This window comes from Scophthalmus maximus, chromosome 6 (assembly GCF_022379125.1).
Source record: "Scophthalmus maximus strain ysfricsl-2021 chromosome 6, ASM2237912v1, whole genome shotgun sequence".
Classification (NCBI taxonomy): domain Eukaryota; kingdom Metazoa; phylum Chordata; class Actinopteri; order Pleuronectiformes; family Scophthalmidae; genus Scophthalmus; species Scophthalmus maximus.
Genome location: NC_061520.1, coordinates 19663046 through 19690956, shown reverse-complemented (window position 1 = coordinate 19690956; position 27911 = coordinate 19663046). Strand labels below are relative to the sequence as shown.

The window sequence follows — 27911 nt, the reverse complement described above, 5'->3', positions numbered from 1 at the left end:
AGCCATTTCTGGGTCGGGGTCCATGCATCACTCCCTGGCGACCACTGACCTCCAACAGTCGTTTTACTTTAACTACCCCCTGTGCAATCGTCAGCGTTAGAGGGTATAACCTTTGTTCCAACATCAGCAAACTTTACTCCTCCTCTGTCTGCCATGGAGTGAAGGGAAGGAAGGGGGGGGGGGGGGGGGGGGTCTTGTGGCTCTCACATCAGGTGGCTGTATGAATGTGTATGAATGTGTGAGAATGTGACTTGTAAAGCGCTCTGAGTGGTCAATAAGCCGAGAAGAGCAATATATGAATACGGTCCACTTAAACCCGTGATTTAAATCACCAACTTCAATTAACACTAACCTCACATGTTACCATTAAGTAGCCGCTGCACTCTGTAAGGGATGACGGATGGGCTTGGAACATTCGGCACACTGCGGGAGCGCTTGATTCGAGACGTAAGCCGTGTCGCCGGCTGTTCTGCAACTTTGATGGACAAACAACCGAGAGCGGGACTTGAATTGATTGAAAAACATGAAGCAATGGACCTTTTACAAGTGCATCTGACAGATCGCTGGTGAGCGGGCTGCCTGATGGATTGAGCTCGCCGTCACGTCCCTGCCAGGTAGCAGAATGTCTCAACACCTTGACGGATGAGGGAGAGAATTGATTTCTGTCTGTGTCAGAATGTGAAGATGTCTCTGAATAGTTAATGTTTTTTGTCTTAGTTTTTTTTGACTCCACAGCGCTCGGTGGACTTAATCATAGCAAAACAATGGCTTTCCAATCATGTCAGCTGCAGTGTTTGCAGCGAAGTCCCTTGGTCGCCTTCAGTCATGGTATGGAGCAGAAAGCAATTAGGCTATAAATTTTCACGCCATTTGTCGGTTTCAAATTTTTCAGTTTGGGGTGAAGGATCAGTGCTAACATTGAACTCACTTTTTTCTCATCTGGCTGCTCTTCTCTTCCTCTCTACCTGGGCAGTTTATCTCAGTGCTCTGCAAGTGCCCTGATTACTCTGTTATCAACCAAACAAACAGCCAATCGAAACAGTCAATCAGACAAGTGAGCAAACAGTCCATGACTCAAGTGGTTAACTACAGTGAAATATTTGATCAAAGAACACATCTCCCTCTCAATGAGACGGAGCTATGAATTTGCAACAGCAGTAAAGTATCGGAGGGGTCGAGGGGGCACGAAGCAAATGAAGCAAGTGTTTGATTACAGCAGGACTGAGACTTAGACCGGCGAACCCAACATCAGCCTGACATGGTCAATATTCTGCATGAATCTTTGCCCCTCGGAGAAAAGAGGGAGCCAAGGTATGATTAGCTATTCAGAAAATATCGTTTGCTTTTTCCAATCACATAGCTTTTGAACGGAGTTTTGAATATTGTAGTGGATATTCCAAAGACTTAACGACGACGCTGTGTTCCTAAAGGATAGTTTTCAGTGTGGTTTGTGAAATTCTACATTAATTCACAAAGTTACCTACAAAAAAGTTTTAGTGTGTTTGACCTCAGAATCATTCAGATTAAACAATTACGGGCACAAAAAAACCTGCATGGTTTACCAGGAAGTGTGCGCCAAGGGGGGAAACACAGCATGTGGAGAAAAAAAAAATGTTGCACATTTTTCATAAATATTATTAGGTCATGTCCTGCCTCCTGCTGCTCTACCCAGACGCCACAGCGTGTTCTTAAAATGTCCCTGCTGTTGTGAACGAGTCTGACCCAGACAATCTCCTCCTCTTCATTGCGTTTGTCAGAAGTGAACGCGACAAACTCCAGAAAACTCCTGGAACACAGACATTATATAAAAATGGACGGAGTGCTGCAGCAGAGGGCAACTCCAGCGGTTGCAAAATAAGTCAGTTTCTGCAGAAATGTATGAGAAAAATTGACGTCATGAGTCAGGTGAAAGGTATTTCACTTCACTAAGGCTTTGAGAGCTCAGTGGGATGCGAAAAAAAGATGGAGGAGAAACCCTGCTTCACAACCATTATCTCCAACGAGCATATTTTTTGACCCCAGAGGATTTATGTCTTTGTTAGCCTCTCTTTATGTCAATATGTGTGTGGTTGTCAGTAAAACAACAGGAAGTATTGTTCCCCATTGCACAGTATAATCTACTCCTTCTGTCCATCTCCTCAGGCAGAATCTGCAGCAGGTTTGAGTCTTGCCAAACGCACACAGAATTGGGAGGGGGAGATGATATGACAGCCTCCTTTTGGCAGTGAGTACCATGGTTAATAAACTCCTGTGTGCAAAAGAAGAAAAGATAAGGACGGGCTTTTCCAAAGCCCTGTACACTTGTAATGGGCAAAGAGTGCAAACAGTTGGTCTTATTCTTTCCTATTTAATGATTTTCTCCTTTTCATTAATAATCCGGAGGTGTTTGACCGATAATGTGTGTGGAAGAGCTCTGGCACTTCTTGTCCTGACAACCTGTCATGCTCGGCGCTATGCGCCTGCAGCCAGACAGAAGGGTTCATTCCCCATCAGTGATCGGCAGCGAGCAGGCATCTGCGTGTATTCCTCGTTAAAAGAGTTTACTGCTACAGCCGCTACATGACATCGCAAAGTGGTAGCATGTGTGCATATCAGGGGCCTGTGCATGCATGTGTTGGGTTAATGAGTGCATATATATATATATACTCATACATACATATATATGGGTTTGTATCTCGGTGTATGTGCATACTGTGGCCGAGGGCTAACGCCGCGATAAAGGCGGCGGCGCAGTGACGGGCGCCTGATCTGAGCACATGTGATGGGCCCAGTGAGGCTGGGGAGATATGAGCGTTTGACTTGTTAAAAGGAATGTTCTTCACTAAGAGCCTCGCTGGCCCTGACATAACTGGGACATAGTTCTCCTTGTCAAAGCTAATAATCAAGTCCCACTATTGGGGATAATCTGACAGCAGACCCCCATGGAGAGTGGCGCCTCGCGACGCAAGTCGTCCCCCACATCCCCATATGTTAATAACAACAAAAAAACGTTACCATTGGCAACTGAAATAACCCCGTGTGGCCCACGTCCAGAAGGTGGCGATCACTCGACGATAGGACCGATCTTCACCGTTTGCTCTGATGCTGGGAGTTTGATGCTAATGACCAAAAATGCAGCACGTCGGGGAAGAGACTGCCTGTTTGTGTTCACTCCTCCAGGCTCTGTGTCTAAACTAAATGACCTCTGAAGATGTACTTCTGATTTGTTGTATCACAGCACTTCTTCACCTTTTTCTTCTTTTTTTTTGTGGGAACCTAACCTGTGTATGGTACAGTGTCCCCCAGGGGGTGGCGAGATGAGATGAGTTGGGCTGCGGCATCGTTCCTTATCTGGATGGAACATTAATAACTCTGGGACCTGGGGAGAAAGCTCCATCTGGGCCAGGCCGGTGCTCCGCTAAGGGGCCGGACCACTGACTCCACAAGTCTATAATCCCTCACACGGTGCAAGGGTAGCCTGCGGGGCCCAGTTGACAAACACACACTTTCAAGTGTAGCTTTCCCAGGCAATCAAAACCCAGCCTGGCTGTGTCCCTTTATTTCCAAGTGAACAAAAAAAAAGAAAGAAGAGAGGATATCCTTAATTAAAATGTTGTGTTTGCAACAGCCGACACTTGACAACCCTAACCCTAACCCAGCTACAAACAAGCTCTTATGAATAATCACATTATTTTTTCCTCTGCCCTGCCACCCATGTCCCGTGGTGCTTTCATGGTTGAATAAATAACACGCAGCCCGATTCCCTTTAAAGCAGGTGACTACTGTCCAGGAGAGGCTGCAGCGGCCCCAACTGATGGAAATAAAATGATTTCGAGGGCCTGGTCGTCGTAACTCTCCGTGTGCTGCGATGGTGCTCAGTAGCACAGCTTGCTGCTCAGTGACTTGTCTTTTTCCATTTTTTTTTCCCACCGCTGCTTCTATAAGTGCTTGTTAATCAATACACGAACAGCATGGATTCTCCCGCTGCAGGAGTCCGAAGCACAGAGGCATGAAGTGTTAACAACGTCTCCCACTTCTCTCACTCCACGCCTCAGTCCGTGGACGTCTTTTGAGTCCTATATGTCTCTGTCCAGCTTCTGCTCACAGTTTCGTTGGATTTCCTCGTCTCAAGGTAAAACAAGAAACCTTTGAGAGAGTTAGGGTTACCTGACACACCAGCGTAGTGTATAGTCACCTTTTGTTTTTGTGCAGGCTGTTCGTCTTAAGCACCGAGGTGTGACCTTTAGTCGTGGGCAAGGAGAAATGTGTACGTCTGATATTCGGTTTTTTTTAGGTATTTGATGAAATCTGTCTAGACCATGTAAAAAGACGCACTCTGAATGGATATAAGAAGAGTACAGTAAGTCCCTTGTTTGTTATGCGCTGCAGAGGAGACAGCATTTGACTCTATGTACAAGGACCACTGAGCCCGCTAAAAAAGCTACATCTCAAGATCAGAGCTCTGTGAAATGCTTCATTCCGGAGATGTCTCCAACCGACGGCCTTCTTAAACAAAATATGCTACAAGGACTGACAACTCAGCTGTTCACTGAAAAAGTTTGAGAGGGTTTTGGGAGAAAGCGTTCTTTTGTGGCAAATCCTTGGGTCATATTCTAGGGTCTTCTTGAGTGTCAGCTGTGGCTAACCAAGCCCGTGAAGCCCACTGAGCAGGCCTGCCTGGCCTCACATGTATCAGTCCTCATAATGAATATATTTTTGGTGTCATTTCTTGTGGAGAGGGCAGTCAGAGAGATGACTTTGATCCGCACTGAAGGTGGAGGTGAAAAGATCAAGGCTGAGGAGCAATAAATGAGCTCCGTGGAGTGAAGGGGGGCATCACACTTCTGTCTCAGTAGACTTGTAATTTCCCTTCAGTTTTTTTTTTTTCTTCCCCCCACATTGTGCTATCTCCGCCTGATTGTTTTTCTCAGCTAAGGTAATTCAGGTGCACTAGCCTGGAGCTTCCCTGACTCGTGTTTATTAGTTATTCATTTCCATCAGCCTGAGCTGCCTTGGGCGATGTGATCTGCAACATGCTCCTTGCTCAGGTGTTCAACAGCCCATCCTTTCTCTCCCATGATGCCCAGCAGCGCAGCACCACTGGATTGGTAATGTTTGAATGCATTTTTACTATTAGAAAATGGAGAGGAAAAAAAAACACGGTGACTGTTACATTGGAAAATGCTTGGCCTTGGTCTGAGGCGCTTATTAAAATATGTGAAGAATGAGTGTTTTCATAATAATTATCTCGAACCTGATAATAATCTGAAAGAAGTATGCATATTTTCCATATTAACATAACAAGTATTATCATCATCAAAATTAAAATTACGTTTAAAATTATTAAACGTAATTATTTATTTTATTATACTACTGGATCATTTGTGCTGAGGCATTCACACAGAAGGAAATTTAATGTTGTAGTTGGTTGATGTGAAGCTACTTAAATCTAAAGAGTAAGTCCTCATTCTAGCTGTCAGATATTTGTAGCAAAGTCATATACATATTATATATAGTAGAAAATGGAAACACTCAAGGGTACAGTTACAATCCAAATTGTACTTGGGTAATAAGAAGAAGTCTCTTATTCAATAATGCATGCTTGGCCAAAATAATACTATGATAAACCGAACTAGGTCAAAATGCAAACAGACATTCAATGAACTCACGTAAACAAAATTTAATTTGATCACGGTTTCTTGAGATCAGCTTTTTATGCTACATCATTTAGCTGTAAAAGAAAAGGACTGTGTCCAAATAAGTGTCCTGTTATGTCTAATTAAGTTGAAATATTTCCATTTTCCATTACAGAAATAGAAAAAAAAAGTTTTCTTTTCATCCGCATTGTAAAATGGAAGAACTAACTAAATCTGTCTAGAGAAGAACGCGCATATGATGATCCTCCAAAACCCTAGATTATGTTGAACTGCTTTTATATGTCCACCAATTTCCCCCTCTACATAAAGGGCACACTACTTTTTGTATTTTCACAGAATTTGTAAATACCAGGGGTACTGGGTTGGCTACAACAGCTATCACACATGCAAGACAAGGACATTTCTCCTCATAGGAGCATACAATAATCAACAGTCAGCCATAGCACCGTAATTAAAACGAATGAGTGTTCCTCACCATCCACGCAGGAGGGCTTGTTGCGTGTCGTCCCGGCCACTTTCCCCGGTAAACAGGAGCATTTGACTGTCTGAGAACGCTCCTCGATACGATTCTTGTTGCAGCATCGGTGGGCGGCAATCACCTCGCACGTCCCTCCTTCTGCAGACGGACGGACACACACACACACACACACACACACACACACACACACACACACACACACACACACACACACACACACACACACAGGGACACAGTCAGTGCACGTGAGAGATCAATAAGAAACATAACACTGAAACGACAGCAACCATATCATTTTTTCTATGAACAATCCAAACGAACCGCCTGATGTGACTGAAAGTGAAGGACTCCTCGACTACCTCACGTCACATAAGGTGTTACAAATCGGCCCTTGAGGCAACTCAATTATCATCATCTAATTGCCTCTCACTTCATACCAATCAGCACATGATGAAGACCACACACCAACACACACACACACACACAATACAGTCTTCTTAAAACTCAAGCTTCAACCCCAGAGCGTAGGCGATATCAATCAGAGGCGAATGCTGTGCAATAGGGCCAGGTACAACAAAGGGGTGAGTCAAAAAAATTCTGTGAGAAGAGAGGGCGATGTGTGCCGATGGAGGTACAGGGTCAAAATAACTATAGGGTGGATTGCCCAGGAGAGGGGGGGGGGGTGATGGACCTAAGGGACATCCTGAAATGAGTGAAAGAGAGAGAGAGAGAGAGAGAGAGAGAGAGAAAGAGAGCTAGAAGACAAGGTGTGTCTGGCTGCCAGGGACTGGCCATGCCAGTGAGTAATGAGGGAGCCACTGGATGTGCCCCCTTCACACAATTATAAAGCGTGGGGCTAATGCAGCCAGTGGAGCTGCAGGAGAGAGGCCCTCCATCAACGCTCTCCCCTCTCCGTATGCCCCAGGAAAAACTCTTTATCTTCCCTTGACAGCCACCGCAACAGACACCAGCATCCAACAATTAAACTGGAGCTCATCCCAGGACGGAGGAGAGGAGAGGAGAGCAGAGGAGAGGCGATGCCACATTATTTCACTTGGCCGTACCAAGTTTTGAAGAGGACATCCGGCCTCGGTGAGGGGAAGCAATTGCTTCCACCAGCATGACAACAACCGGTGCGTGCTTTTCTCTGGCCGGGCTGGTTGTGTGCAAATGTTTAGAATGGCTCGGGTCATGAATTACAGAACCGAGCTCCCAGCAGCCGAGACAAGTTTGGCAACACTTTTCTTCTCCCATTCCCATCACTGTCAGCATTGGCCAGACCAAAGGGCTGCCGAGTCCCGGATTAAAAGGCAAACATTTGCTGTCCTGCCGGACCATGGTGTCTTGCAGTATTAATGTCACTCTCTCAGCGCTGGTTTTTAGATATTTCTGTGCAGTGGGAGCCGGAAAACAGACTCGAAGTGAGGAGAAATTCCCCAGAGTGTGCTAAAACTCCAAACCCCACAACGTGTTGCCTTGTTGAATATTTTACCAACAGCTTCCTGACCTGCCGACTTGCTTTCAAGTCAGAGCATACCTCTGAATAAGTGACGAGTTTTACATTGCGTCACGGAAATACTGGATTGGGATGAATCCCCACAGCTGGCTTCAGTGCCTGGTTTGCAGGTGAGCACTACAGATGTGCGACTAACAAACACCTGCCGAGCTTTCCCCATTTCATGCAGAAAAGTTCACTAATTGACCTTGAATAGGAAATGTTTCTACAGTTGCATGCGTTGAACAAGGCTGTGCAGTTATTTATAACACATTATAGTTCATACTCAAAGTATATCTGTGAACATACATGAACATATAGTATCCAAGATTTCATTATACATGAAGGAGGATGGGGATGACGTTTGGCATGAAGGTATCAAAAGTGTTACAATTGAATGAATGGGGCAAAAGTCTGAACATCTTCCAGAACCTTTCTCAAGGGAATATACGTGAGAATGCAAATGTCCGCAAATCAACTTCTCCTCCCCGCCCGCTGGACAGAATTTCCAGTGAGTGTCTGAGTGAGACCATACGGAAGAAAAAAGATGGAAAATCTATCACAGCAAGCGATGGGGGCGCCCGCCGTCTGACCCGGACAATCTCTGTGCTGCGTTCATCGTGTGAACACTGTGATATGTGGGAAAAAAACAGATCATGTGTCAATGTCATCCATTGTCTCGCTGACAGTGGCTGGTCCATTTCAGGTTTATTGTTCTGTCTTTCGTGTTACAGTGCTTTTGTCTAAATTTGATATTGTCCATTGGTGAAGTAGCATTGATCACTTTGAGGTAGGTACGGGGATATCCCTAAGACCCACACACAGGCACATGCCAGCACGTGTACCAGCCATGGGGCCGAGGTCCAGCCATCAGCAGGTGAACCATCTGGTGTGTGGAGGAGAGAGCCGTGTAAATGGCTTCAGGACGACAACTGGACCATTCACGGGAGCCACTTATACGACTAATGGCCACTTGGACTAGACATACTCCCATTCAGGTATGGCTGGAACCTGAAGGTGAGGTTGAGGTGAACGGCCATCCATTCCCTGTGACCGGGCTCGTGTGTTGTGTACTTACCCATATGATTTCCATAATGGATATTTTCTGCACAATTGCACGGTGGTAACGGTGTGCGGTTTCTGGTACAATGTGGCAACATCGTGGCGACTTGAGACATGACTGCAGGTGTTGATGGATGCAGTGCTGGGAGCCTGTCAGGCGGCGAGAGGGGTTAAACCAACCGCACTAAGATGGAGTGGCTGGCTGTGCACTCTAGCCTTTGGTGAGGCGAGGTGAAGGGCATCGACGGGACCGTCGACTGGCCATTTTTCTCCCGGTGGCTCACGGTGACAGCAGCCGTTAAAACGACTGGGCGAGGTGATTATGTTTAAGGAAATCAATGCTTCATTGTTTTCGGCTCAGCCCAATGGCCAATTAAGAGCTATTAACAAAGGGAAAGGTTGTAAAAATGTGGAGACTGGCGGGGGAAAAGAAGGGATGGGGGCTCAAGCCTCGAAAAAAAGACGCCCTACCTCATATTCAGAGTGTTTTCAGCAGAGAGTTGTGACATCAGACTGAATTTGTCAGTCGCAGACATGGCTTTGTTGAGAGAAGCGGGAAGGTCAGACAGGGGTTGTCGGACACTAAGGGAACTTTCTCCAATCCCCATCAAGAGCTCGAGCACACCACGCGTCACTACGTTATATCCGCTGATAAATTTCAAGGCCAAAATACACAAAGATTCAAATCCCACAATAATTTATTCACCAAACGTGCCCGGGCTTACAGACAGTTAATTATTTTTTCTGATTTGTCCGAGTGACAAACAACGTACTCTCTCCTGGCAACTGACTGCCTTCCGATCTCACCGCAACCTAGAATTGTTTTTGACACCGAGATAAATGCAGGCGCTCACCACGGTGTCGCCACAAAAACAACGCACCGACCCCCACCTCCGCTACACCTCGGCTCGGCTTCGCCGTCGACAGCTATTATCTATGCAGAGTAGCCAAGAGCGGCGCTCACTGGAACACCATCAACAAGCATTTCTGTCATCTCTTTGCTCTTAAGCTCCTTCTCTCTCTCTCTCTCTCTCTCTCAGCCAGAGTTATTAAGTAATGACATATGGCCGAGGGAAGGAACACAGCAGCCGGGAAAACTCGAGCCTTTCAAGGACTCATCATAACAACTAAATATGTGCATACTCAGGTGAAAATGAGCCATTCCTGCCAGTCCATGTCTCTCTCCACAGTTCCCCCCTTCTTTGTGGGCTTGCTGTCCCTTTTCCCCATTGCTTATGTGTACAGTTATCCGCAGTCTTAGTGATTTAGTCTCGGGTTGCTACAAGAACGATGGTTTCCGAAATAATCGTACAGATGTGTAGAGCTGAGAAGCCTGGATTCTTTTTCTCAGGAAGCTCCAGAGCCGGGATGTTTCAAACTGTTGCGAAATAAATTATGCACGTTTGTTTGACATATTGAGACTCACAGTTGTCAAATGCCTCTTCCCGTACAAATTGAATTAAGTTAGTACCCTGCTCCAGACTAGTGAATTCAAACCCTCGCAAAGTTTCATTAAACGACAGATTGTTTATTGGGTTGGTTTATTTCTGTCAACGTTTGTCGCTGTGAAGTTGTGCATAATGGATAATCAGTCTTTTATTTTATGATGCACAGTGTGAAAGATTCCAAAATGCATCTGATTTAAAAGTTGTTGGATATGTCCAATATTATTAAAAAAAAAAGCTCTATTCTGTTTTTCTCAATTAGTTTCATGTTTTTCAGATTTGACTGAAGAAGAAAGAAAGATATTAATGATCCGTTTCAAGAGGCAAAGGCATCAAAGTGGCTGCGGGCCAGCCGCCGCGCTGCATATATGTTTAATGACGCTCCTCAGAATTTTGCTTTTCATTATTTAAGCATCAAGCTGGAACTTCGTGAACACTCCCCCTGATTACTTAGGATAATGTTTAAACACGTTACAAAGCACCGCTGAGTGGCTTCCAAATGGAGGCCTCTGAGGCAGTGCCAGGGAACAACTTTTCATGTACCTCCCCTTGGCAACTGATACAGTTTATAAATTACACAACCCCTCATTTTGTGCTCAAAATCTTCCAATTCTGCAACAGGACCTTTTTAATATGAGCCGTGATCATGAAGGAACATTGAACTTCTGTGTTCAATGTATAGGTCAGCTCTGGTGAAGAGGCGGTCTGAGGTGGCGATATTGGTGCCGCTCTTCCTGTCTGTTTGCTCTCTGTGCCCTCTGCCACATCAAACCCCACGGGCTTGAACGACACATTCAACAAACCAAACCCTCTATTCCGTCAGCTCCATTCGAGCAAGAGACTCTTCACGCCGCCTTCCCTCGCACGTGCATGGCGGCTACCTTACGGAGCTGCTGTGGACGCACGCGTGTCCTCGCTGCTGCTGCCAGCTCTCTCTCTCTCTACGTCCAGTTTGCCTTTGATATGGGCAGGCAATGATAGTGATCAATCATCAGTCATCGTCGTCGAGCCGTCTGAAAAGCGAGGAGAAAGCAGAGGGCAACCACAGAGCGAAAAAAAGCGAGCGAGGTAGAGAGCAAGAGAAAGAGTAAAAAATGGCACAATGGTTAAGAAATATGATGTGTATATATTTTTCATGTCTGTGACACATTCAATTACATGTCGCCTTGACTCTGATACCACAGTGAAAGGTGTCAATTTTGTGCCAATGTCACCGGTGTAATGTCAATGAGACTATCATCAGATCTTTTTCCCTGTTTATTTTTTCCGGGAACCGAGTGCGTCACTCGCGGGGAAAAAGCGAGATGCCGAAACATCAGATAACGCACAGGTGGTGTCGCCTCTTTAACCTGTTTGACGTTCAAACGAAAACCAATACACGTTACCAGACCGTCACTCACAGTGGCCCGGGCGTTGTGGGACCAGAACTTCTCACTTCTCACAACAGCACGTGCCCTGAAGCAATCCTCGTCCTAAACGTGTCCCTGGTTGTATAAACAAGCACATGCACTTGAATCTGGCACTTAAAGCAAATGAGGCAGTGGTTACACTGACTGGATTAACTGGATTTTACACACGGGAACAAATTCCAAACAACTATTAGATTGACGAGGTAATAAATGATCGAATCCTGGAAGAGATGTGTGAAGCAGCAAGAGGGCTGGAGGAGATCCTGAATTCAATGTGCCACATGAGAGCTATATGCTGATATGCATGTTGCTGAATGGAGGTGTTAATACGGACATCCGACCAGAAAAAGTCGAACTCCGCGGACTCCCCTTATCAAGAGGACATTCTCTGCAGCGGTTATCGTCGACTTGAGCCAAAGCCACTTGTGCTCACTCTGAAGCCCTCTCCCAGAGAGCGGACTCTTGCCAATGAATAATAAAAAAGCTGCCTCAAGGAAGAGGGCTACCAAGGAGTTTGCACCATTCTCCGCTAAACACTTCTAAAGAAGTGGGAGGAATGCCAGTTTTTGCGGCATTCACGGTGCCGACTGCCTCCATGGAAAACAAAAAAAAGGAATCTCATGTGTCACGTACTGTATGCATCGGGAGGCGGGGTGGATTCACCATTTATCAAGTGCCCATCAGCAGTCTGTTGAAGTGATCCGTATGGTTTCTCTGACCTCAGCCAGAGTGAAGGCTCCGGGGCGGCTTTCTGCACTGACCCTTCTGTGGCCTGGATTTCACTGTTCTCCCGAGGCAGCATCACCCACAGTAATGGGAGAGGACAAACAAGTGGACATAGCAGCTATAGTAGTGCCTGGAGCTATACCAGACCTGAGGGAGGGAGGGGGGAGAGGTGGGAAAAAAGAAGTGTGGAAAGGGAAGGGGAGTGCGGAGAAAGACACTCCAGAGCCCGAGCTGACTGACAGGAACCGCTGACCCAGCTCTACCGGAGTCAAACAAATCAATGTTGTTTTTCCCCTCTGTTGGTATGGCTTACTTCTGAATCTAGGTATACTCTTACAGAATACAGAGCACTGTTCTGCTACAATTTACAGAAACCCATTATGAATGGGTTTAAAAAAGAGAGGAGAAAAGTTAGCATGCGCCTTGCTTTTAAAAAGGCATTTTTCATGCATTTAGATACCGACATGTTATCCAGTTGACTGGATGGGAAAAGGGCAGCAATTGCACCACTGGTGGTAATAGTCCTGACATATTTAACAGGTTATTCCATTAGTACGAATAGGGAATCCGAGGTGCTGCTGGCCACGGCCCTGGTCGATTCTTAATCACCTGTATGGGTTTCCTCTCATGGGCCCGTATGACTCCACTGCTCACATCTCTATGGTTATTAAACTTAACGATTGCTGCGTGCCTCATTTGCTAAGGCTCTATCAATACCAGTTCAGCACCATGAAATTACCCCAGTCCAGAGGGAGCAGCGTGACAAACCGGATTAAGACGGGCTCTGTAATGCCCCGGCATATTTTTACTCTCCGTGTCATGGACTGAGCCCGCCACGAGAAGAACCGCTGCCGAACTCAAACCTTGTGACGGGAAGGGCACTACAGGGGCTGCCGACAAACCATTATGGCTTAGATGTCAATCAAAGCTTTTCTTATCCCCATGGTTGTTCAGACCAAGTGAAAAACTAATAACTGGCAGGTTGAAATAAAAAACACTTTGGAAAGAAAAACACATTAAAAAGGTTTTTGTTCAGAAGTTACCTCACAGATGAATGGGGAACGCGGGGGGTGATTATGGTAAACATATGCAGGATGTAACCTACTTATGTGGTCTTTCAGGTGTAAGCCCAACTTTGTTGCTGGATACTCTTTTACAAGCAAGACAGTTACATTTTGGATGGAGATGGTGCTTCATCTCATTCTGAATGTGGTATCAGCATAAAAAGTCTGCAGTAAAGTGGAGATACGGCTTGTGTTCCTTCACTTGCCGTTTACATCATCTCCATGACAGAAGGGTGAGGCCAGAAATGGTGTGCATTGCCAGAAACACTGTGATATAGAATTTACTGTATGCTGACACATTCATATAAAGAGACGCATTAGATAAAGCCAGCCATTTATCACTTCTCGTTTCTCACTGTATTCCGCTCACGTTGTGTGTCACGTTTTGTGTCTCTTTGTGTGTGTGTGTGTGTGTGTGTGTGTGTGTGTACCTTGTCTTGTGTCTTTAAAAACCAACACAACCGTTGAATCTGAGCCTGAAGGTGTGGACGCACCGCTCTGTGTTTTACTGCGGTACAGTCAGTGGCGCCTCACCTCCATCCAATGTCCGCATGACACAGGTCAGCGCTCGCTCCAAATGAGAGTCGGACGGTGAAATGAGCAGCCAAATTGTCCATTCAAAATCACAAAACTGCCTTCTTGAACGGGACCATAGAGCAGCCATCAAAAAGGGAGACATTCTTCGGGAAAAAACAATTGGATTCTGCATGGCCCGGAAAATGGCCCGAATACAACCCAATGAGTTTCAATTGACCTCTTTTGAAGAGAGGAAACAAAAGGAAAAGGGGATAAAAAGATCTTGGGCAAAAAGTAAAGTCGCAAAATGCCTAGTAACAGTGGATGGCCATCGAGCCGAGCAGTGCTGTACCAGTTTCAGCCAAAGGTATATCGACATGAATTAGAAAAGTACTGAAACGAAAGCGATATCCCTCCCTTTGACTCAGAACATCGTTCTGTCCCATACAGGATCTGATGTTTCCTGTTTGCATTCATTTCGAGATTTGCTGCCCTCGTGTCGCAGCAGGCTATTGTCTCTGGAAGCTTGGCTGACGTTGCATCGGTCATTTCTGTCATCTCTCGTGGGCGTGCCCCTTGACACAGGCTGCGGCTTGTCAAGCGGCTTCATGCACACTGTGAATAATCCTGGGGTCTTCGATGGGCGACTAACTGCAGCCAGCCACAGACCAGTGTGTTTATGTCGGGCTGTCCTCGGCTGAGCTGCCGCTGTTCTGACACCGGGTATTATATTGCACGCGTCGTCGTACACGCGTGCAGATGCGTCTGGAAACTGTTCATGTGCATTGGATAATAATTCAACAGTCTTTTTCTTTCCCAAGCATTAAGATGCAGCAGTAACAGGAACATAATGAGTTGAAACTGTGATTTTTCAAATCAGTTGTCGTATAATCAACTTGATCAACATGTGTAATGACCAGGATTTAGGGTGTATTGTTTTAATAATCCTTTGATTAGGAAAGCCTTCACAGACATATCTACTATCTACTTTTATAGTGACACAATGCCCAAGCCTTGTAAATCTCCTCCGCTTGGTATTCATCATACTGATATCTTTTGTTTTCCGTCACTGGAGGGTGTGTTGTTGTCAGTGAATAGGAAACATTTTTGAAGATTGTTTTGAAGATATTTTCCTTTTCCACGTACCGCACATTTGCTATATTTGATGCAGGAGAGTGACTTTCAGCACAGGAGAGACAGACGGCACGAAATCATGAGGCAGAACAGGCCCCGAATCTACAGTTATGAAATACGTCTGTTCTAGTCGGGTCATTTTGTTGTCGTAAACAAGGAGGTGTGGGGAGGGGTGGAGTGTGTGAGTTGGCTCTATAGCTTTGCTTGTTACTGCACGCCACTGCCGTATAGGATTGTTTGGTATGACACAGGGTGTGCTCCTGTCTGCTCTCGGGCCTATTCTGAATATTGTGTGACACGGTGTGACACGGTGGAGGAGGTGCGATGCATGGTGGCTGTCTCCGAGCAGCGAACACGCCATACTGGGGCTTCTGCGTGTGGGGGGCCTGGAACGGCATGTCACTCTGGTTTCAGGCGAGGTCTGCCTGGATTACACACAACACATTATCTCACATGCATACTGCATCAGTAGGCACTTAACATCAAATTATGGATGCATGCAAAAAAAATTCCCAGAGCACTGAACGTAGACAAAGGGCACTTTGCTGTGCAAATAATCTGCCCACCTTCTGTAAAGCCGCGCTATCGGGGAGTCGCACGGTTTTGCATAACTGGATGACCTATGACAAACGGTAATGCGTTCATATCCTTCTCACTGGCATGTTTGCATGTTTTACTCCTGCCTTTAAGAGTTAAGGCAAATGGCAACAACTCACGTCTGTGTGCTAACGTTCTCCCTTACTCATGTATGCACGTATTTATTTCATTATGCACACATGCAAGCACAAACCGCATATTAAGGCCCATGTGCCATATGAGCAGTGAACGCGAGGCCAGAGGTTTTCAAAGTCTGACACAACGGGTATTGGCTGTCGTGTCAGGGCACCGACTCTAAGTTTACCTAGTTAGTTCTACATTTCTATGGTTATGTCATTTGATCCCATTGACACACAGGAACTAAGCAAAGAAAGCCGTCGTAACTTCCGACTATACACCAATACTGCATAAAAAAACATTATATAATGGGACAGTAAGTTTTCCCATTAAACATGAAAACAGATATATGTATATTAATCCAATCTGCCTGGAATGGCCATTATGCTAATTTAGGGAGCCACATCTGGGTCAACTGGCTGACCTAACCCTGGACCCAGCATATTCATCCGCACACATTGTGTGTTTGCTTGATAATAGGAAGCTATACAGTATATGAAGTAATACTCTCCGAGGAATACTAGGGATGAGCTCACCTACTTTTCTTCTGACAGTGAATATGATGCTCGTGGGCAATAACACGTAAAAGCTACGCATATGTTTCTTTCCCCCTGAAGTACACGTGAGTCTATTATTTTATGTTTTTTTTTTTATTTATCACAAAAAAAACGATTGCGGCGAGGAGGATTCATTTTGTATTATTACTCAAATGCTGCCCAGAGACCAGAGGTTCCCAGCTCCCGCAGAAAGAAAAGCAATTATAAACACATACCACACTGTGTGAGGGATTACAATGTGTGTCCCACCAGCAATACACAATAAAGATCTGAAATTACAATGGAAGCTGAGAGGAAAAAAGTCAAAGTTCTGTTGGACAATCGACCCTAAAAGAAATATCCCAAAATACAAAGAATGCGACATCTCAGCAGTTGTTATGAAGGGTGATTAGGTTCCCCAGCAAAGTAACCTGGATGTAGATCCCTGCAGGTTTGCATCGTAGCAACATCCGGTGTTTACAATTACAACCAAGGTGGCAAATGCAAAGTTCACACAACTACAACCGCAGCGAGACAATAGCCACAGGCACGACGTTAGGTTGAAAAATACAGGACTGACCCTTTAAGCATGGACATTATACATCTTACTCGCTAAATATTACGGCGCTGTCAAATGCACAGTATCCATTAATAAAAGCTTTACAGCTCTTGCACATGTTTTATGATTCAGTGCCTGCCACGTCGGTCCAGTGTCATCGCCTGACATGTACATGACAAAGTATTTTCCACTGAGCACCCTATTAAAAACGAATATTGGCTTTTAAATGACACATTCCTGAGATGATAATTGCGGGCAGAGCATTGATCACTTTCCCAAAGACTGACTTCCAAGTGATGATCAATCTAAGTAAGCGCAAAAAGGGAGGAAAATCGATGTGCTAAACACTCGGCTCCTGTTTGACAATGCAGAATAACGATGTCAGATGTGACATTTAGTGGTTGACCTTGCTCACGGTGGCGGCAAAGACGGGCGAGAGTCGTGGACTACGAAGAAGACGGAGCGTGAAAGCAGCCATGACGTTATTCAAATTGATCAGCTGAGAGTCCTTTTTTTTCTATACCTACGTACTAGATGATAGGTCATACACTCAACAATAACTTGAATTGTCATTATTTTAATCCATGAATCTGACAAAGGGTTCAAGGTTGATTCCACCAAGATAATAACCATTTGTCATTCTGTTCCGATTATTTCATCAGTGGACGTTAGTCATGCTTTTCCATATACAGTGCGTACTTTGAGCTACAGTGGATTCTATTTTGATATCACAATCTAAAATTGAATGTACTTTCACCCGTGTCTTCAAGTGTGGCTGTTTGAAACAACTTCTGATGTGGATTGATGATATGTGGCACAATCAAGTTATTTCTCCAGGCTTTACGTTTCCAGGAGAATTCGAAAAAAGAGAAAACTAATTATCCACATCATAAAGCAGAGCTGATAAGAGACGGGTCCTCAGTCCCATCACAGAGCAGAGCGGAGACTTCTGAGAGTACACAATGTACAACAGATTAACTACAGGCCAAATAGACAATGGACAAAGATAATGTATTTTTGTGTCACGGAGCACTAAAATGGGTTTCTAACCCATTTTCTCTACCTTTGGGGAAGAATCGTAGCCATGACAAATGGCTATAAGTGAGACGAGAGACTTTGACGGGGGTAAGAACGAGAGGGGAGCGGGAGCGTGGTCTCAAAAATCGGAACAATATGAGAAGTGGAACACAATTTGGCATCAGATTACTCACAGCGATATCCATCATAACACCACAATTCAGTCACTCAATATCATTACGGTCGGCTTGATAAGCTTTTAAGCTGGAGATAACGTCTTGATGTGGTAACACAAACGGGCGGAGAGTCTCGGTCTCATCTCTTTCCATTGTTGAGGCCACAACAGAGAAAAATGAACCGCGTACCACCAGCAACGATCAGAATGATTGACGAGTTTATCATTAACAGGTCACAAGCCTCCGTCCCCACTGAGACGAAGATGGCAACAAGCTTTCCAGACATCCCTATGAATCAATACTTTCATATTCTGTGAACGTTCAAAAAAATAATATATATAAATCACATGTTTTCTGTGTGCAGAAATTTAAAAAAAGGAATCTAATCCTTTTCAAGATTCCTGTGGCTTCCAGTAAGACGCCGCAACACTGGCAAGTCAGTGAAACCACGGAGCGAACGACGCCCCGACTTTCACTCTTCTCTTTTCTCGACCGAGAGTGATTACTTCATCTTCCGCAGCGATCCTGCGCGGAGAGGAATCAATCACGAATTGAAATATGCCATCATTCAGTCACAGAAACTACCCCCACCCATCTACGGGATTAAATAGCAGCAGTAATGAATGACGCAGGCTCTTGTACCCATTAATTATGGAGATTAGAATGATGACTTTGTTTTGAACTCCTTGCACACGCTGAGCCTCAAGGTCAGTCTCTTGGCAAAGAAGCGCAGAGGCCGAATGGATTCAATATTTTTGTCATACGTTTTTTCTTTTTGTTTATGCAAAGTTATGGTGAAAAAAAAGAAACTAACTAAATGAGTCTGGCATCAACGTTAAGACCCGGTATTCACATACAGTGGATGTATGTTCGCAACGATATTGTTTCACAACTGTGAAACCCCCTACGTGGAGATGAGACGAAACCTCGAATCTCCTCATCAGTCTTGCCTCCACATACCTGCAGATTTGATCTGCGCCACCAGGGCGGACTGTGAAATCGCGCGGCTGCACATCAAAGTGTGACCGAATTCACTGTGCATACTAATGCCAGGGCAATGCACGCACCGATCTCAGAGCAACCAAAGAAAATTTTGTCTTCAGAGAGAAATAAATACCTTGGAAAAACTGAATTATGTTGATACTGAGAGAATATTTTATCCAGGAGAAAAAAAATAAGGTAAAACACAAATTTTGGCACATCAAAAGGTTCACTTTGACTACGCTCACATGCTGATATCTGCCTTTTTATCTATAGATTGTACTTGCAAACAGGCTGGTACGGTGCCAAAAGCAGCAGTCACTGTGTGTATCCTTTTTATCCATCATGTGCGCGGCATCATTTCCCTGGTCATTGCCTCATGCGTACTGGTGGTGCCCCAAGTTGTGACTGTGGGATCAGAGGGGGGTAAGTGATTGTCTTCCGGCAGACGGGCGAGCTGCCTTGACAGGCTATGAAGAAAAGGAGCCTTTGCACAGCACTTCAGTAGATGCTCTCACCTATTTCTCTCTGTTCTGTCGCCCACCATCCATCCATCTATCCATTCACCTGTCTGTCCGTCCACCCATCCATCCATCCATCGCTCTCCAAGGTAGGTCAAAAGAAAGATCCTGGTTGGCAGCTCATTCCTCACTCTGATGAGGCTGCTTGTTAGAGACTCATCTCAACTCCTTTCTGTGTGCCGCACACACAAAGGCACACACGCGCGCAATCTTTCACTCTAATGCAAGTCTTAGACTGTCTGCATTTCATTTCTCTCACCGCCTGCCTTCCCTTCTCTGGGGTCTTCGTCTCTGGTCTCTCTCTCTCATTAGACATCACCAGCAGTGGAGTGCGCGGCGGGAGTATAACATCTGAGCAGGCTGAACTGTGACATGATGGAAGAGGGTGGATGGCACCACGCATGGGCTCTCATTACTACGGGTCACTGACCTCTGGTCATTGAGGCCGAGTGGCCCCGGTGGCTTGCAGCCGTTGCCATAGAAATGCATCTTTGTCCTGCAGACATATGCTTTGAGATGAGACACGTGCGTGCCACAGTGGAGAAGAGGAAAGAAAAAAATGATGTCTGTGTTATGGGAGTGTATGCACACAGAAAAGATTAGACTTTCAAAACATGCTGTAATTATGGCAATTAAGGCAATCATCCAAAAGAGGCATCCAGCGCAAGTGAATGTTTCAAAACGGCAACTAATGGCAGTGCGCGAGTTGTCATTTGCCTGACACCGCTGCCGTGTATTTCTGATTGATTTCATCACGGAGTAATTTGTACATTAATTTTCACATTATTGCTCTGATCTGTCAACACCTTTGCACTCTAAATGGAAGAAAATGCAATAACGATATTTGCCAGCTGGTTGTCGCACATAAATTGAATTAGAGTGCAGCTCTCAAGGACAGCAACAGATGGTTGATCACAACAAGAGGAGAGTAAATCCCCAGTAATACTGTAGTATGACACTCCTGTGTTTATCTCTGCAGAGTCTTGTGGAAAGACTCCATTAATTATCCATTTTCCCAACCACTGGCATTTTGTTGCAGTAAACACGCTGCATGTTTCCAACCAGACAGACGTGTTCGGCGGCGAACAATGGCAGCGTGTTTCAGTGCATTTGAAAAGTCTTGAGGCAGATGACAACTCTTCCAAAGAGAAATGTCCTCAGACCCGCCCGTCCTCTTTGGAATTCAATAAATCATCTTCAAATTTGGCATGTGGCCTTCGGAGAATAGTGCAGCTTTTTTATTGACGTCACGATTGGAACTCGACACGCCCTCTCCGGCATCAGCTGGAGGGCTCCGATAAGACGAGGGGGGGCGTTGTGATGAATTCTTTGGTCTAGTTTCCGAGATCCTTTTTACCTCACCCGAGAGGCCCTCACTCTGAAGCACTCTCTCTAAGCAGCTTCTATTACGGACACATTTTTGATATCATATTGAACAAACACCTCACAATCGGTGGCGAGTGGTTGGAGCAATTTAAATGCTAAGATGCTCTTTTTCCAAATTCTGGAAAAAATTGAGGATCTAATAGCTGGAATAATTTGATGTCCACAATTGGAGTATTGCAATATACTGTTATTGACACAAAAAAACGAAATATTGATATCACATTATCAACACACATATTGTGTAAATAATGCAGTATTTAATACAATCCAGCCTTTGGCCACGATAATTCTGCAGTGACAATCTGATATTGTGGCAGCCCCGAACCAGACATAATATGTACTCAGTTAAGTGTTTCAAGAAAAACCAATAGCTTCATATATTTCCAAAATAATCCTCAGTTGTAGTCTCCGTGAGCGCTGCAGATGAAAAGGATGCAGAGAGACAGAGGAACAGACAGTCGCACAAAAAGACAGATGGAGCAGGTTGCCAGCCAGCGAGCTCGCCATACTGCCGTGTCTCCTTGTATAACTCATCACAAAGGTGCGTTCCTTTTTCCCCCCTTTCTTCATCAAGACGGGGTCTCTCTCTCTCTGACCTTGTCACAAGTTTAACCAAAACTTTTTTTCCGGAGGACACAGTTTAACAGAATCTTCCCACTGTCCCATGTGTCTGCTCCGCTTTCAGGAGACGGAACAGGACTGAGAATGTGGGTCAAGCCCTGCCCCGAACTGCTGACGTTTTTCAGTTGCAAAACTCTTAATGCTAAATCTGTCTGGGAAGAAAAACCTTCAATTAAATCACTACCTCAGATCAACACTGGAGAAAACCATTAGATTTAATTTTCTTTTCAAAAAGGCAATCAAATGATTGGAGGGATAAGGAGTCACTTTTCCTTTTTTTGACTTAAGCTTCCTCAATCATTGACATTACAACAGACAACCCACATTTCAAGGGGAGGGGAGTCAGCATGAGGCATTGCAAACCCTTCACATTGCATATTGTGAAATCACCTGTCAAACCTCCACTTAAACACTATCAAACGCATCGTTCATGTCATGCACTTTACCACTGCGGCTCTGGAAATGACAAACCCAGTTCCCTCATCAAAGCGCCTACGGGACCCTCGAAGGACACATAGACAGTTTAATAATAATAATAAGAAGAAGAAGAAGAAATTTCATTTATAGAGCACTTTTCGTTGCTAAAAGCAATCTCAAGGTTTAATACACAATCATTTGCCAACTGAGACGAGCAAAAACTATTGATCACTGCATGTACGGCACTGTACTGTACTGTAAAAAGGCATTCATAACTGCCACAAAGGACTCCGTGTAGGTGGTGAGTCTTCCAGACTAGGAGAGGTAACTTTTTCCAGTATACTTGGCAAAGAAAAAGAGAGTAAACACTCTGTTATATGGGATCAAATTAGGGTCAAAAAGATTTCGAGTGATGCTCGCAAAAAATAATCCTAAAGATTTTAGTTGTAATATCACCTTCTGGAAGCCTGTAAAATAAATCTTTGTTGAAAGTCTGTATACTGCGTGAGTAGAACATATTTGTTTAAAAAACAAAAGGAGATAGGCTGAGTAATTCAAATCTGGGAACAAATCGTAGGAGCGGTGAGGTCACACGGAGACACTGTGAAAACAGAAGTGCTTTTGTGAACATCTGTGTACAAAAACAAAGCAGAAAACTTTGAGTAACACTCAAAAGTTTTATTTCATTTTTTTTTTCCAACCCTCTCTTAATACCTGAATGTGACAGGAAAAAATGCATCCAAACACAGAGCACAGTCCAATCAGAGGACAGGCTGTCCTGTTAACATCATCTCCGCCTCAGGTCCTGAGATGTAATCAGTATAAATAAACCAATTCATTTATTTTTTTTTTATAGGTTGATCTGCTACAAACTTTGGAATTTTTTGTGAACATCACTTTACTTCTTTTTGACCCTAAATTGAGCCCATAGTGAAAGCCGTGTCATATTATAAAGGCATTCGACACTATGTTGGGAGGCCTATGGATGAACTAATTAGGAACGCCCTGTTCTTTGCCACAAAGTACTGGCTCCCAGCTCCGGGCCACTGACGACACCATCCAGGTAATGAGCTGAGCTGAGCTGGCAACACTGGAGCCCCTGTATGCTGCTACAGGGGACGCCCAGCTAAGATCTCCATGCCTGAGACGTGTTCTTTCAACACGTACAGCAGCATGTGGCGAGGTGCGCCGCGCCGCCCCCGCCCCCACAGCAAAGCACTATTCACTCAGTGTTAATGAATCAATCAATTTCTCCCAGATAAATCACAGTGAGCGCCTCGCAATGGCCGACTGTCACCATGATGAATTCCTTCATTTCAAGTAATAAGCTGGCTGGGAAGTGATATATCCCCGGTGCGCAGGCAGCTATATACAGCAGTGGACAGAGGTGAGAGATACAAAATGAAGTGTAATATGTCATTGAAATATTTCCCAAAGCAGTCGGTGAATAAGGTTGAATGGCTGGGAAAAAACCCTCGTCCACGATCCAGTCCACTCAATCTCGCGGCAGAAGCAGCCAGTTGAGCTATTCGGGTGCGCGGCTGATCGTGTGCCACGTTGAGGGGTGACTGCAGGGCCAAAAAACACATTTCCTGACATCGGCGTATGACATTTAACTTGAATTATGCACCGAATCTTTCCGAGGCTCATGTTTCCTCTACTCCTTATGTTGCCCAGAATGAGACCGTTAGTGGGAGTGAGAACTACGATCTAGTGCTATCGATTGACTTTGCACTGCCGCCCTCATTGAGGGCCAAGATTAAGAGCTGTTGTGATTTTTTTAAATGCAGACCTCTTCTCCGGCTAAGTAGGAGACACTGCGTGCTAATCAATTTAAACCACTGCTGAGCTCGAAGCGCCACGCGTTAACAATCCCCTCCCAACCGGTGTAAAGGAATTCATGTGGGTATCATGGTTCTGTTCCGATCCCAGATAAGCGATGCTCTTGCTCGACCTAAGTCCACACGAGCAACCGCAATATGACTAAGATAGAAGGGGAAATGAAATGGAACGTGAAGTCAATATAAGTGAGCCCGGTCAAACTAATTCTGTATGGATAGAGACTGCCTATATCCATAATCATTTATCATCTTTACATTAACATTGCTTAAAGGTTTATAATGACCGAACGCCAGTGAATATTCCATTTGTTGGAATGGGAAAAGGCTCACAGCATTTCCACCCTGTTCCATACATAAAATATACTACATTTAATTTGAGACTCATCAGGAATCTGTAAAAGTAAAAAGTAAAAATTAGTATTTCAAGGCGAGACTAAGTGATATTGTTTAGCGAGCACCAACATGGTCAAGAAGCCTTTTCTCTGATCTGTTTCAGTTACCCAGCTGTGCTTGGACGGTTTCAACGCTGGAATATTATATGAAAGCATGTGAAAATATTTGTGGCGGAGTTAAAACAGTTTTCTCTTCATGGAGGCAAAAATACTGTTTAAAATAGACATGTATTTTAACGGTGAACACAGTTACTTTCTTTGATTCCTCCTCACCCAAAACTCAAGGTTCACAAATCAAGCCCCCGCGAATTAGCCCCCGAGGAGCTGTGCAGCCCTCTTCCTCAGCATTACTACCAACTTTATGGTGCAATCTCATAATTAATTCAAAATGAATTAGATATTCCCTGAACTTATGGGCTGTGGAAATCAAAAGGTGATCTCGGAGGTTACGCGTTAACGACTTAGGCAGCATGATAATTAAGAAGCTGTCATCGTCTGTTACCTTCTCCTGCGCGTGTGTGACCGTGCGCGCCTGCGTGTGAGTGTGTGTCAATAGATCCGAGCCCCCTAATCTCTTAATATGTGTCTGAGGTCTCACTGAGTTCAAAGGTCGCCATTTAATTATACTGCAGAAAATGCTTAATTTTCAATTATGATGGCGCTGGGGAGCTCACCTTGACAAAGGACGACTCGGAGACGGGCGGACGGGGCCCCCCTCTAACCTTTTCAGAGGTGATTTCTTCGTCCTTTTTCTTTTTTTCCGAAACACTGGAGTTTGTCAGTGTGCTTGATTTGCATAGGGCCGTGGCATAATGGAGGTCTCCTGTTGGTGAACCTTTTCAGTTGTGACTTTTGGGGTCACGTTCCAGGGATAAGCCCCGGCTGCAAAGGAATCCGTCTTGCAATGGGGCAGATTAGCGCGCGTGCGCAAGCACACATACACGCACACACGCGCACAATGCGTGCAACTCCTCCCGTGCAGATAATTGAGCGGTGAGCGAACGAAAACAGAATTTGGAATGAGAAATGCTGACGCGCGGCACAAAGCAAAACAGGATCAAGACACAGTTGGGCGATTACTCTTCGAGTCATTATTCAAAACATAATTATCACACATTACCTGCAGTGGTGAAACTGCAATTTAATTACAATGCTCCGCGTTTGAACTGAAGTCAAAGGAAACAGGAACAATGTCAAGTGGCAGCTGAGACAATGTGCTTCTGCTCGACCCACGGATGCTGAGGCCCATTAGGGGACACAGTGATGTCCAAAGGCAGGAGGTGGCAGCAGCTGTCAGGATTTGATTCCAACGCAGAGGAAAGAAGTTGAGAAAAATTGCAGAAACTAGTTTAGCATTATGCAAAACTTCCCATTTTATGTTGTCTCAAATTTTCTCAGACTGGAAGCCAATAGACGACACTCAGCAGGACGCTTTCCTCCGAGCAGTTGGCATCTCTGAGCCCGAGCGGCGGGACAGTCTCGCGGCGCGATGAGTGATGAAATGGCGTCTGAACTGCCTCACTTTCCCCTTTTTCCTCCCTGTCTGCTTCTCTCTCACTCTCTCTTTCCCTTAAATACTCCACTTGAGCTGAAAGCCTCCCTTGTTCTCAGCATGGAAGTGCGGATGCAGGTTCAAAGACATCCCCCTTTTTTCTTTTTCTTTTTTTTCCATCTCAGTGAGAAAAATCCGTCTTTCTGGCATCGGTGGGGAAACGGCTTTCTTCCATTGAGAGCAGGTACAGTACGCGGGTGCCAGTTCTCAACACTTCCGTTTTGCCAGACGTACAGATGCCTCCCCCTGCGCACTTTTCCCAACACCAAACACTGCCATCATCCATCTCACAGGGGGGAAAAAGAGGAGTAAACAAGAGGACAAGGAAATATTTTTTATTGTTACATGCAATTTCCTCCGTTCTGTTTGTTCGGTTCAAATGTTGCTCACGCCAAAATTACCTGCCAAACTGGGGAGAAAAATACACAATAACTAAATCCCCACAGAGTAACAGAGGGAGGAGGAGGAGGAGGAGGAAGGAAAGAAGAAACAAAGGAAGCCAGTCAGTAACAAAGCCACTTTCCATTGGCTGACTCATTTTTGTCTGCACCCATTTGCCTCTCTCCCTCTCCCTCTCTCTCTCATCTTCCTTTTCGTTTCATATTCATACAAAAGAAACGTAAATTATCAGGAACGACACCATATGAACGCAATTAACACCGCAACAGTCAGAGATACAGTTCAAAACATTAACACATTTTTACAACAACACTACATTATCATTTGATAATCCTAGGGTCTGCTCAGGTGCATAACTCAGTTTGGTCTGTAATATTTTGCAAATACAAAATCGATGATCATATTAGCAATTTGTTCCATACCAAGAAGGTCAAATTTTTGAAGTAACCATTGTTCTAATGATAAACATTCTTGCTTAAGAATTTTATTAAAATCATTTTAGCAACCAAAAAAAGCTAAGCCTGATATGTTCCTATTTTTCGACCTTAGCCGTGCTGCCCTCTCCCCTAACAAGGCAACCTCAGGACATGGAGAGATATTAATATTCATCATTCCTGAGATCCACAGAAACACTTCTGACCAAAAGCACTTGACTGCAGGGCAGTGCCATAGCATATGAATCAACATCCCCACTTGTCCACAAACATGCCAGTATGTATTAGAAAAAGCCGGGTCCATTTTGTTTGTTTTTTAAATTCTGAAGGAAGCGATATAAACTCTGTGGAAGGATTTTCACTTGTATAACCATAGTAACACCTACACTCGAACACCTCAGTCTACGTTGACATCCGTGTGCATCACGAATGCAACCTGCACGGAAACCGGAAAACTCACATCGCCCAGTGTTGCTGACCAAGATTTTATATGCGGGCTGTGCACACCAACACAGGGTGGGTGGGTGCATTTATTTCAGACATATACTGTATATATGGAAACATGAATATTAATGATTTTGCACAGTAAAAATAAATCCTTGCCGGTCCTCGGTTATTATCAAGGATGGTTTCAGATATATGTAGGCCTTAAATATTAATACATGATACTGCAATCATTTCTCCCCCATATGGTCATGAAGTGATCTCTTCCTAATGCAACTATATGTTAAGACAAAGTAAAGAAAAAACTCATATTATACTGTTCCTTTTAACTGATACGTTGATAATTATTTGTCCCTGGTCTGACTGACGTTTTAAAGTCTTTTTTCGGTCAAAGCAGACGGCTGCTTTCAGCCAAATGAAAAAAGGAGCTCTTACACACTAAAGCCGCTGTATCCTACCACCTGAGCAACAAAACAAAAAGGCAGACAGACACAGTTATCGAACTCACTGGTGATTAGCATTTAGCAGCTGAAGCCCAGTTATTTTCCCAGCAGCTGTTGATGACCTAAAACTGACCTACGACTTTTTTTAAGAAAGGCTGCCCAGTAGTCACATAATGAAGGGATCACTGCGTGGCTGCTATGGAGAGGAGGAATAATTACAGCGTCCCGTCACTCCTCGAGTTCACGGTACATCGCTGTTGTCCACACACTTGGAAAAATCCAAAACTTTCTCCATTAGAGTGGATTTCAGTGAGTGCTTTAACATCGCCCTGACCCCCCCAGCTCTGATTTGGAACACATTTTTCACATTTTCATAATATAACCTCGCCTTTGCTTCACTTTGCAAAACACTGTGCTTCTAAGCCAAACAATCTGGAGAGTGTGTGTATTCTTCTGGGACACCGCAATTGTGTGTGTGTGTGTGTGTGTGTGTGTGTGTGTGTGTGTGTGTGT

General features: G+C 44.7%; 1 protein-coding gene across 8 annotated transcripts in view; it reads right to left on the bottom strand.

Annotated features, from left to right (window-relative positions):
* LOC118310013 (chemokine-like protein TAFA-1) overlaps nt 1-27911 on the bottom strand; it is a 101412-nt gene that overhangs the window by 11164 nt on the left and 62337 nt on the right. For all 8 annotated transcript variants that reach the window (XR_007030927.1, XR_007030928.1, XR_007030932.1 and 5 more), the window contains exon 3: nt 6112-6252. Coding sequence is in view for 1 of the 8 variants with exons in the window: in XM_035632731.2 (XP_035488624.1) it covers nt 6112-6252 (141 nt within the window). In the remaining 7 variants the exon portion in view is untranslated. The remainder of the gene's footprint in view (nt 1-6111; nt 6253-27911) is intronic.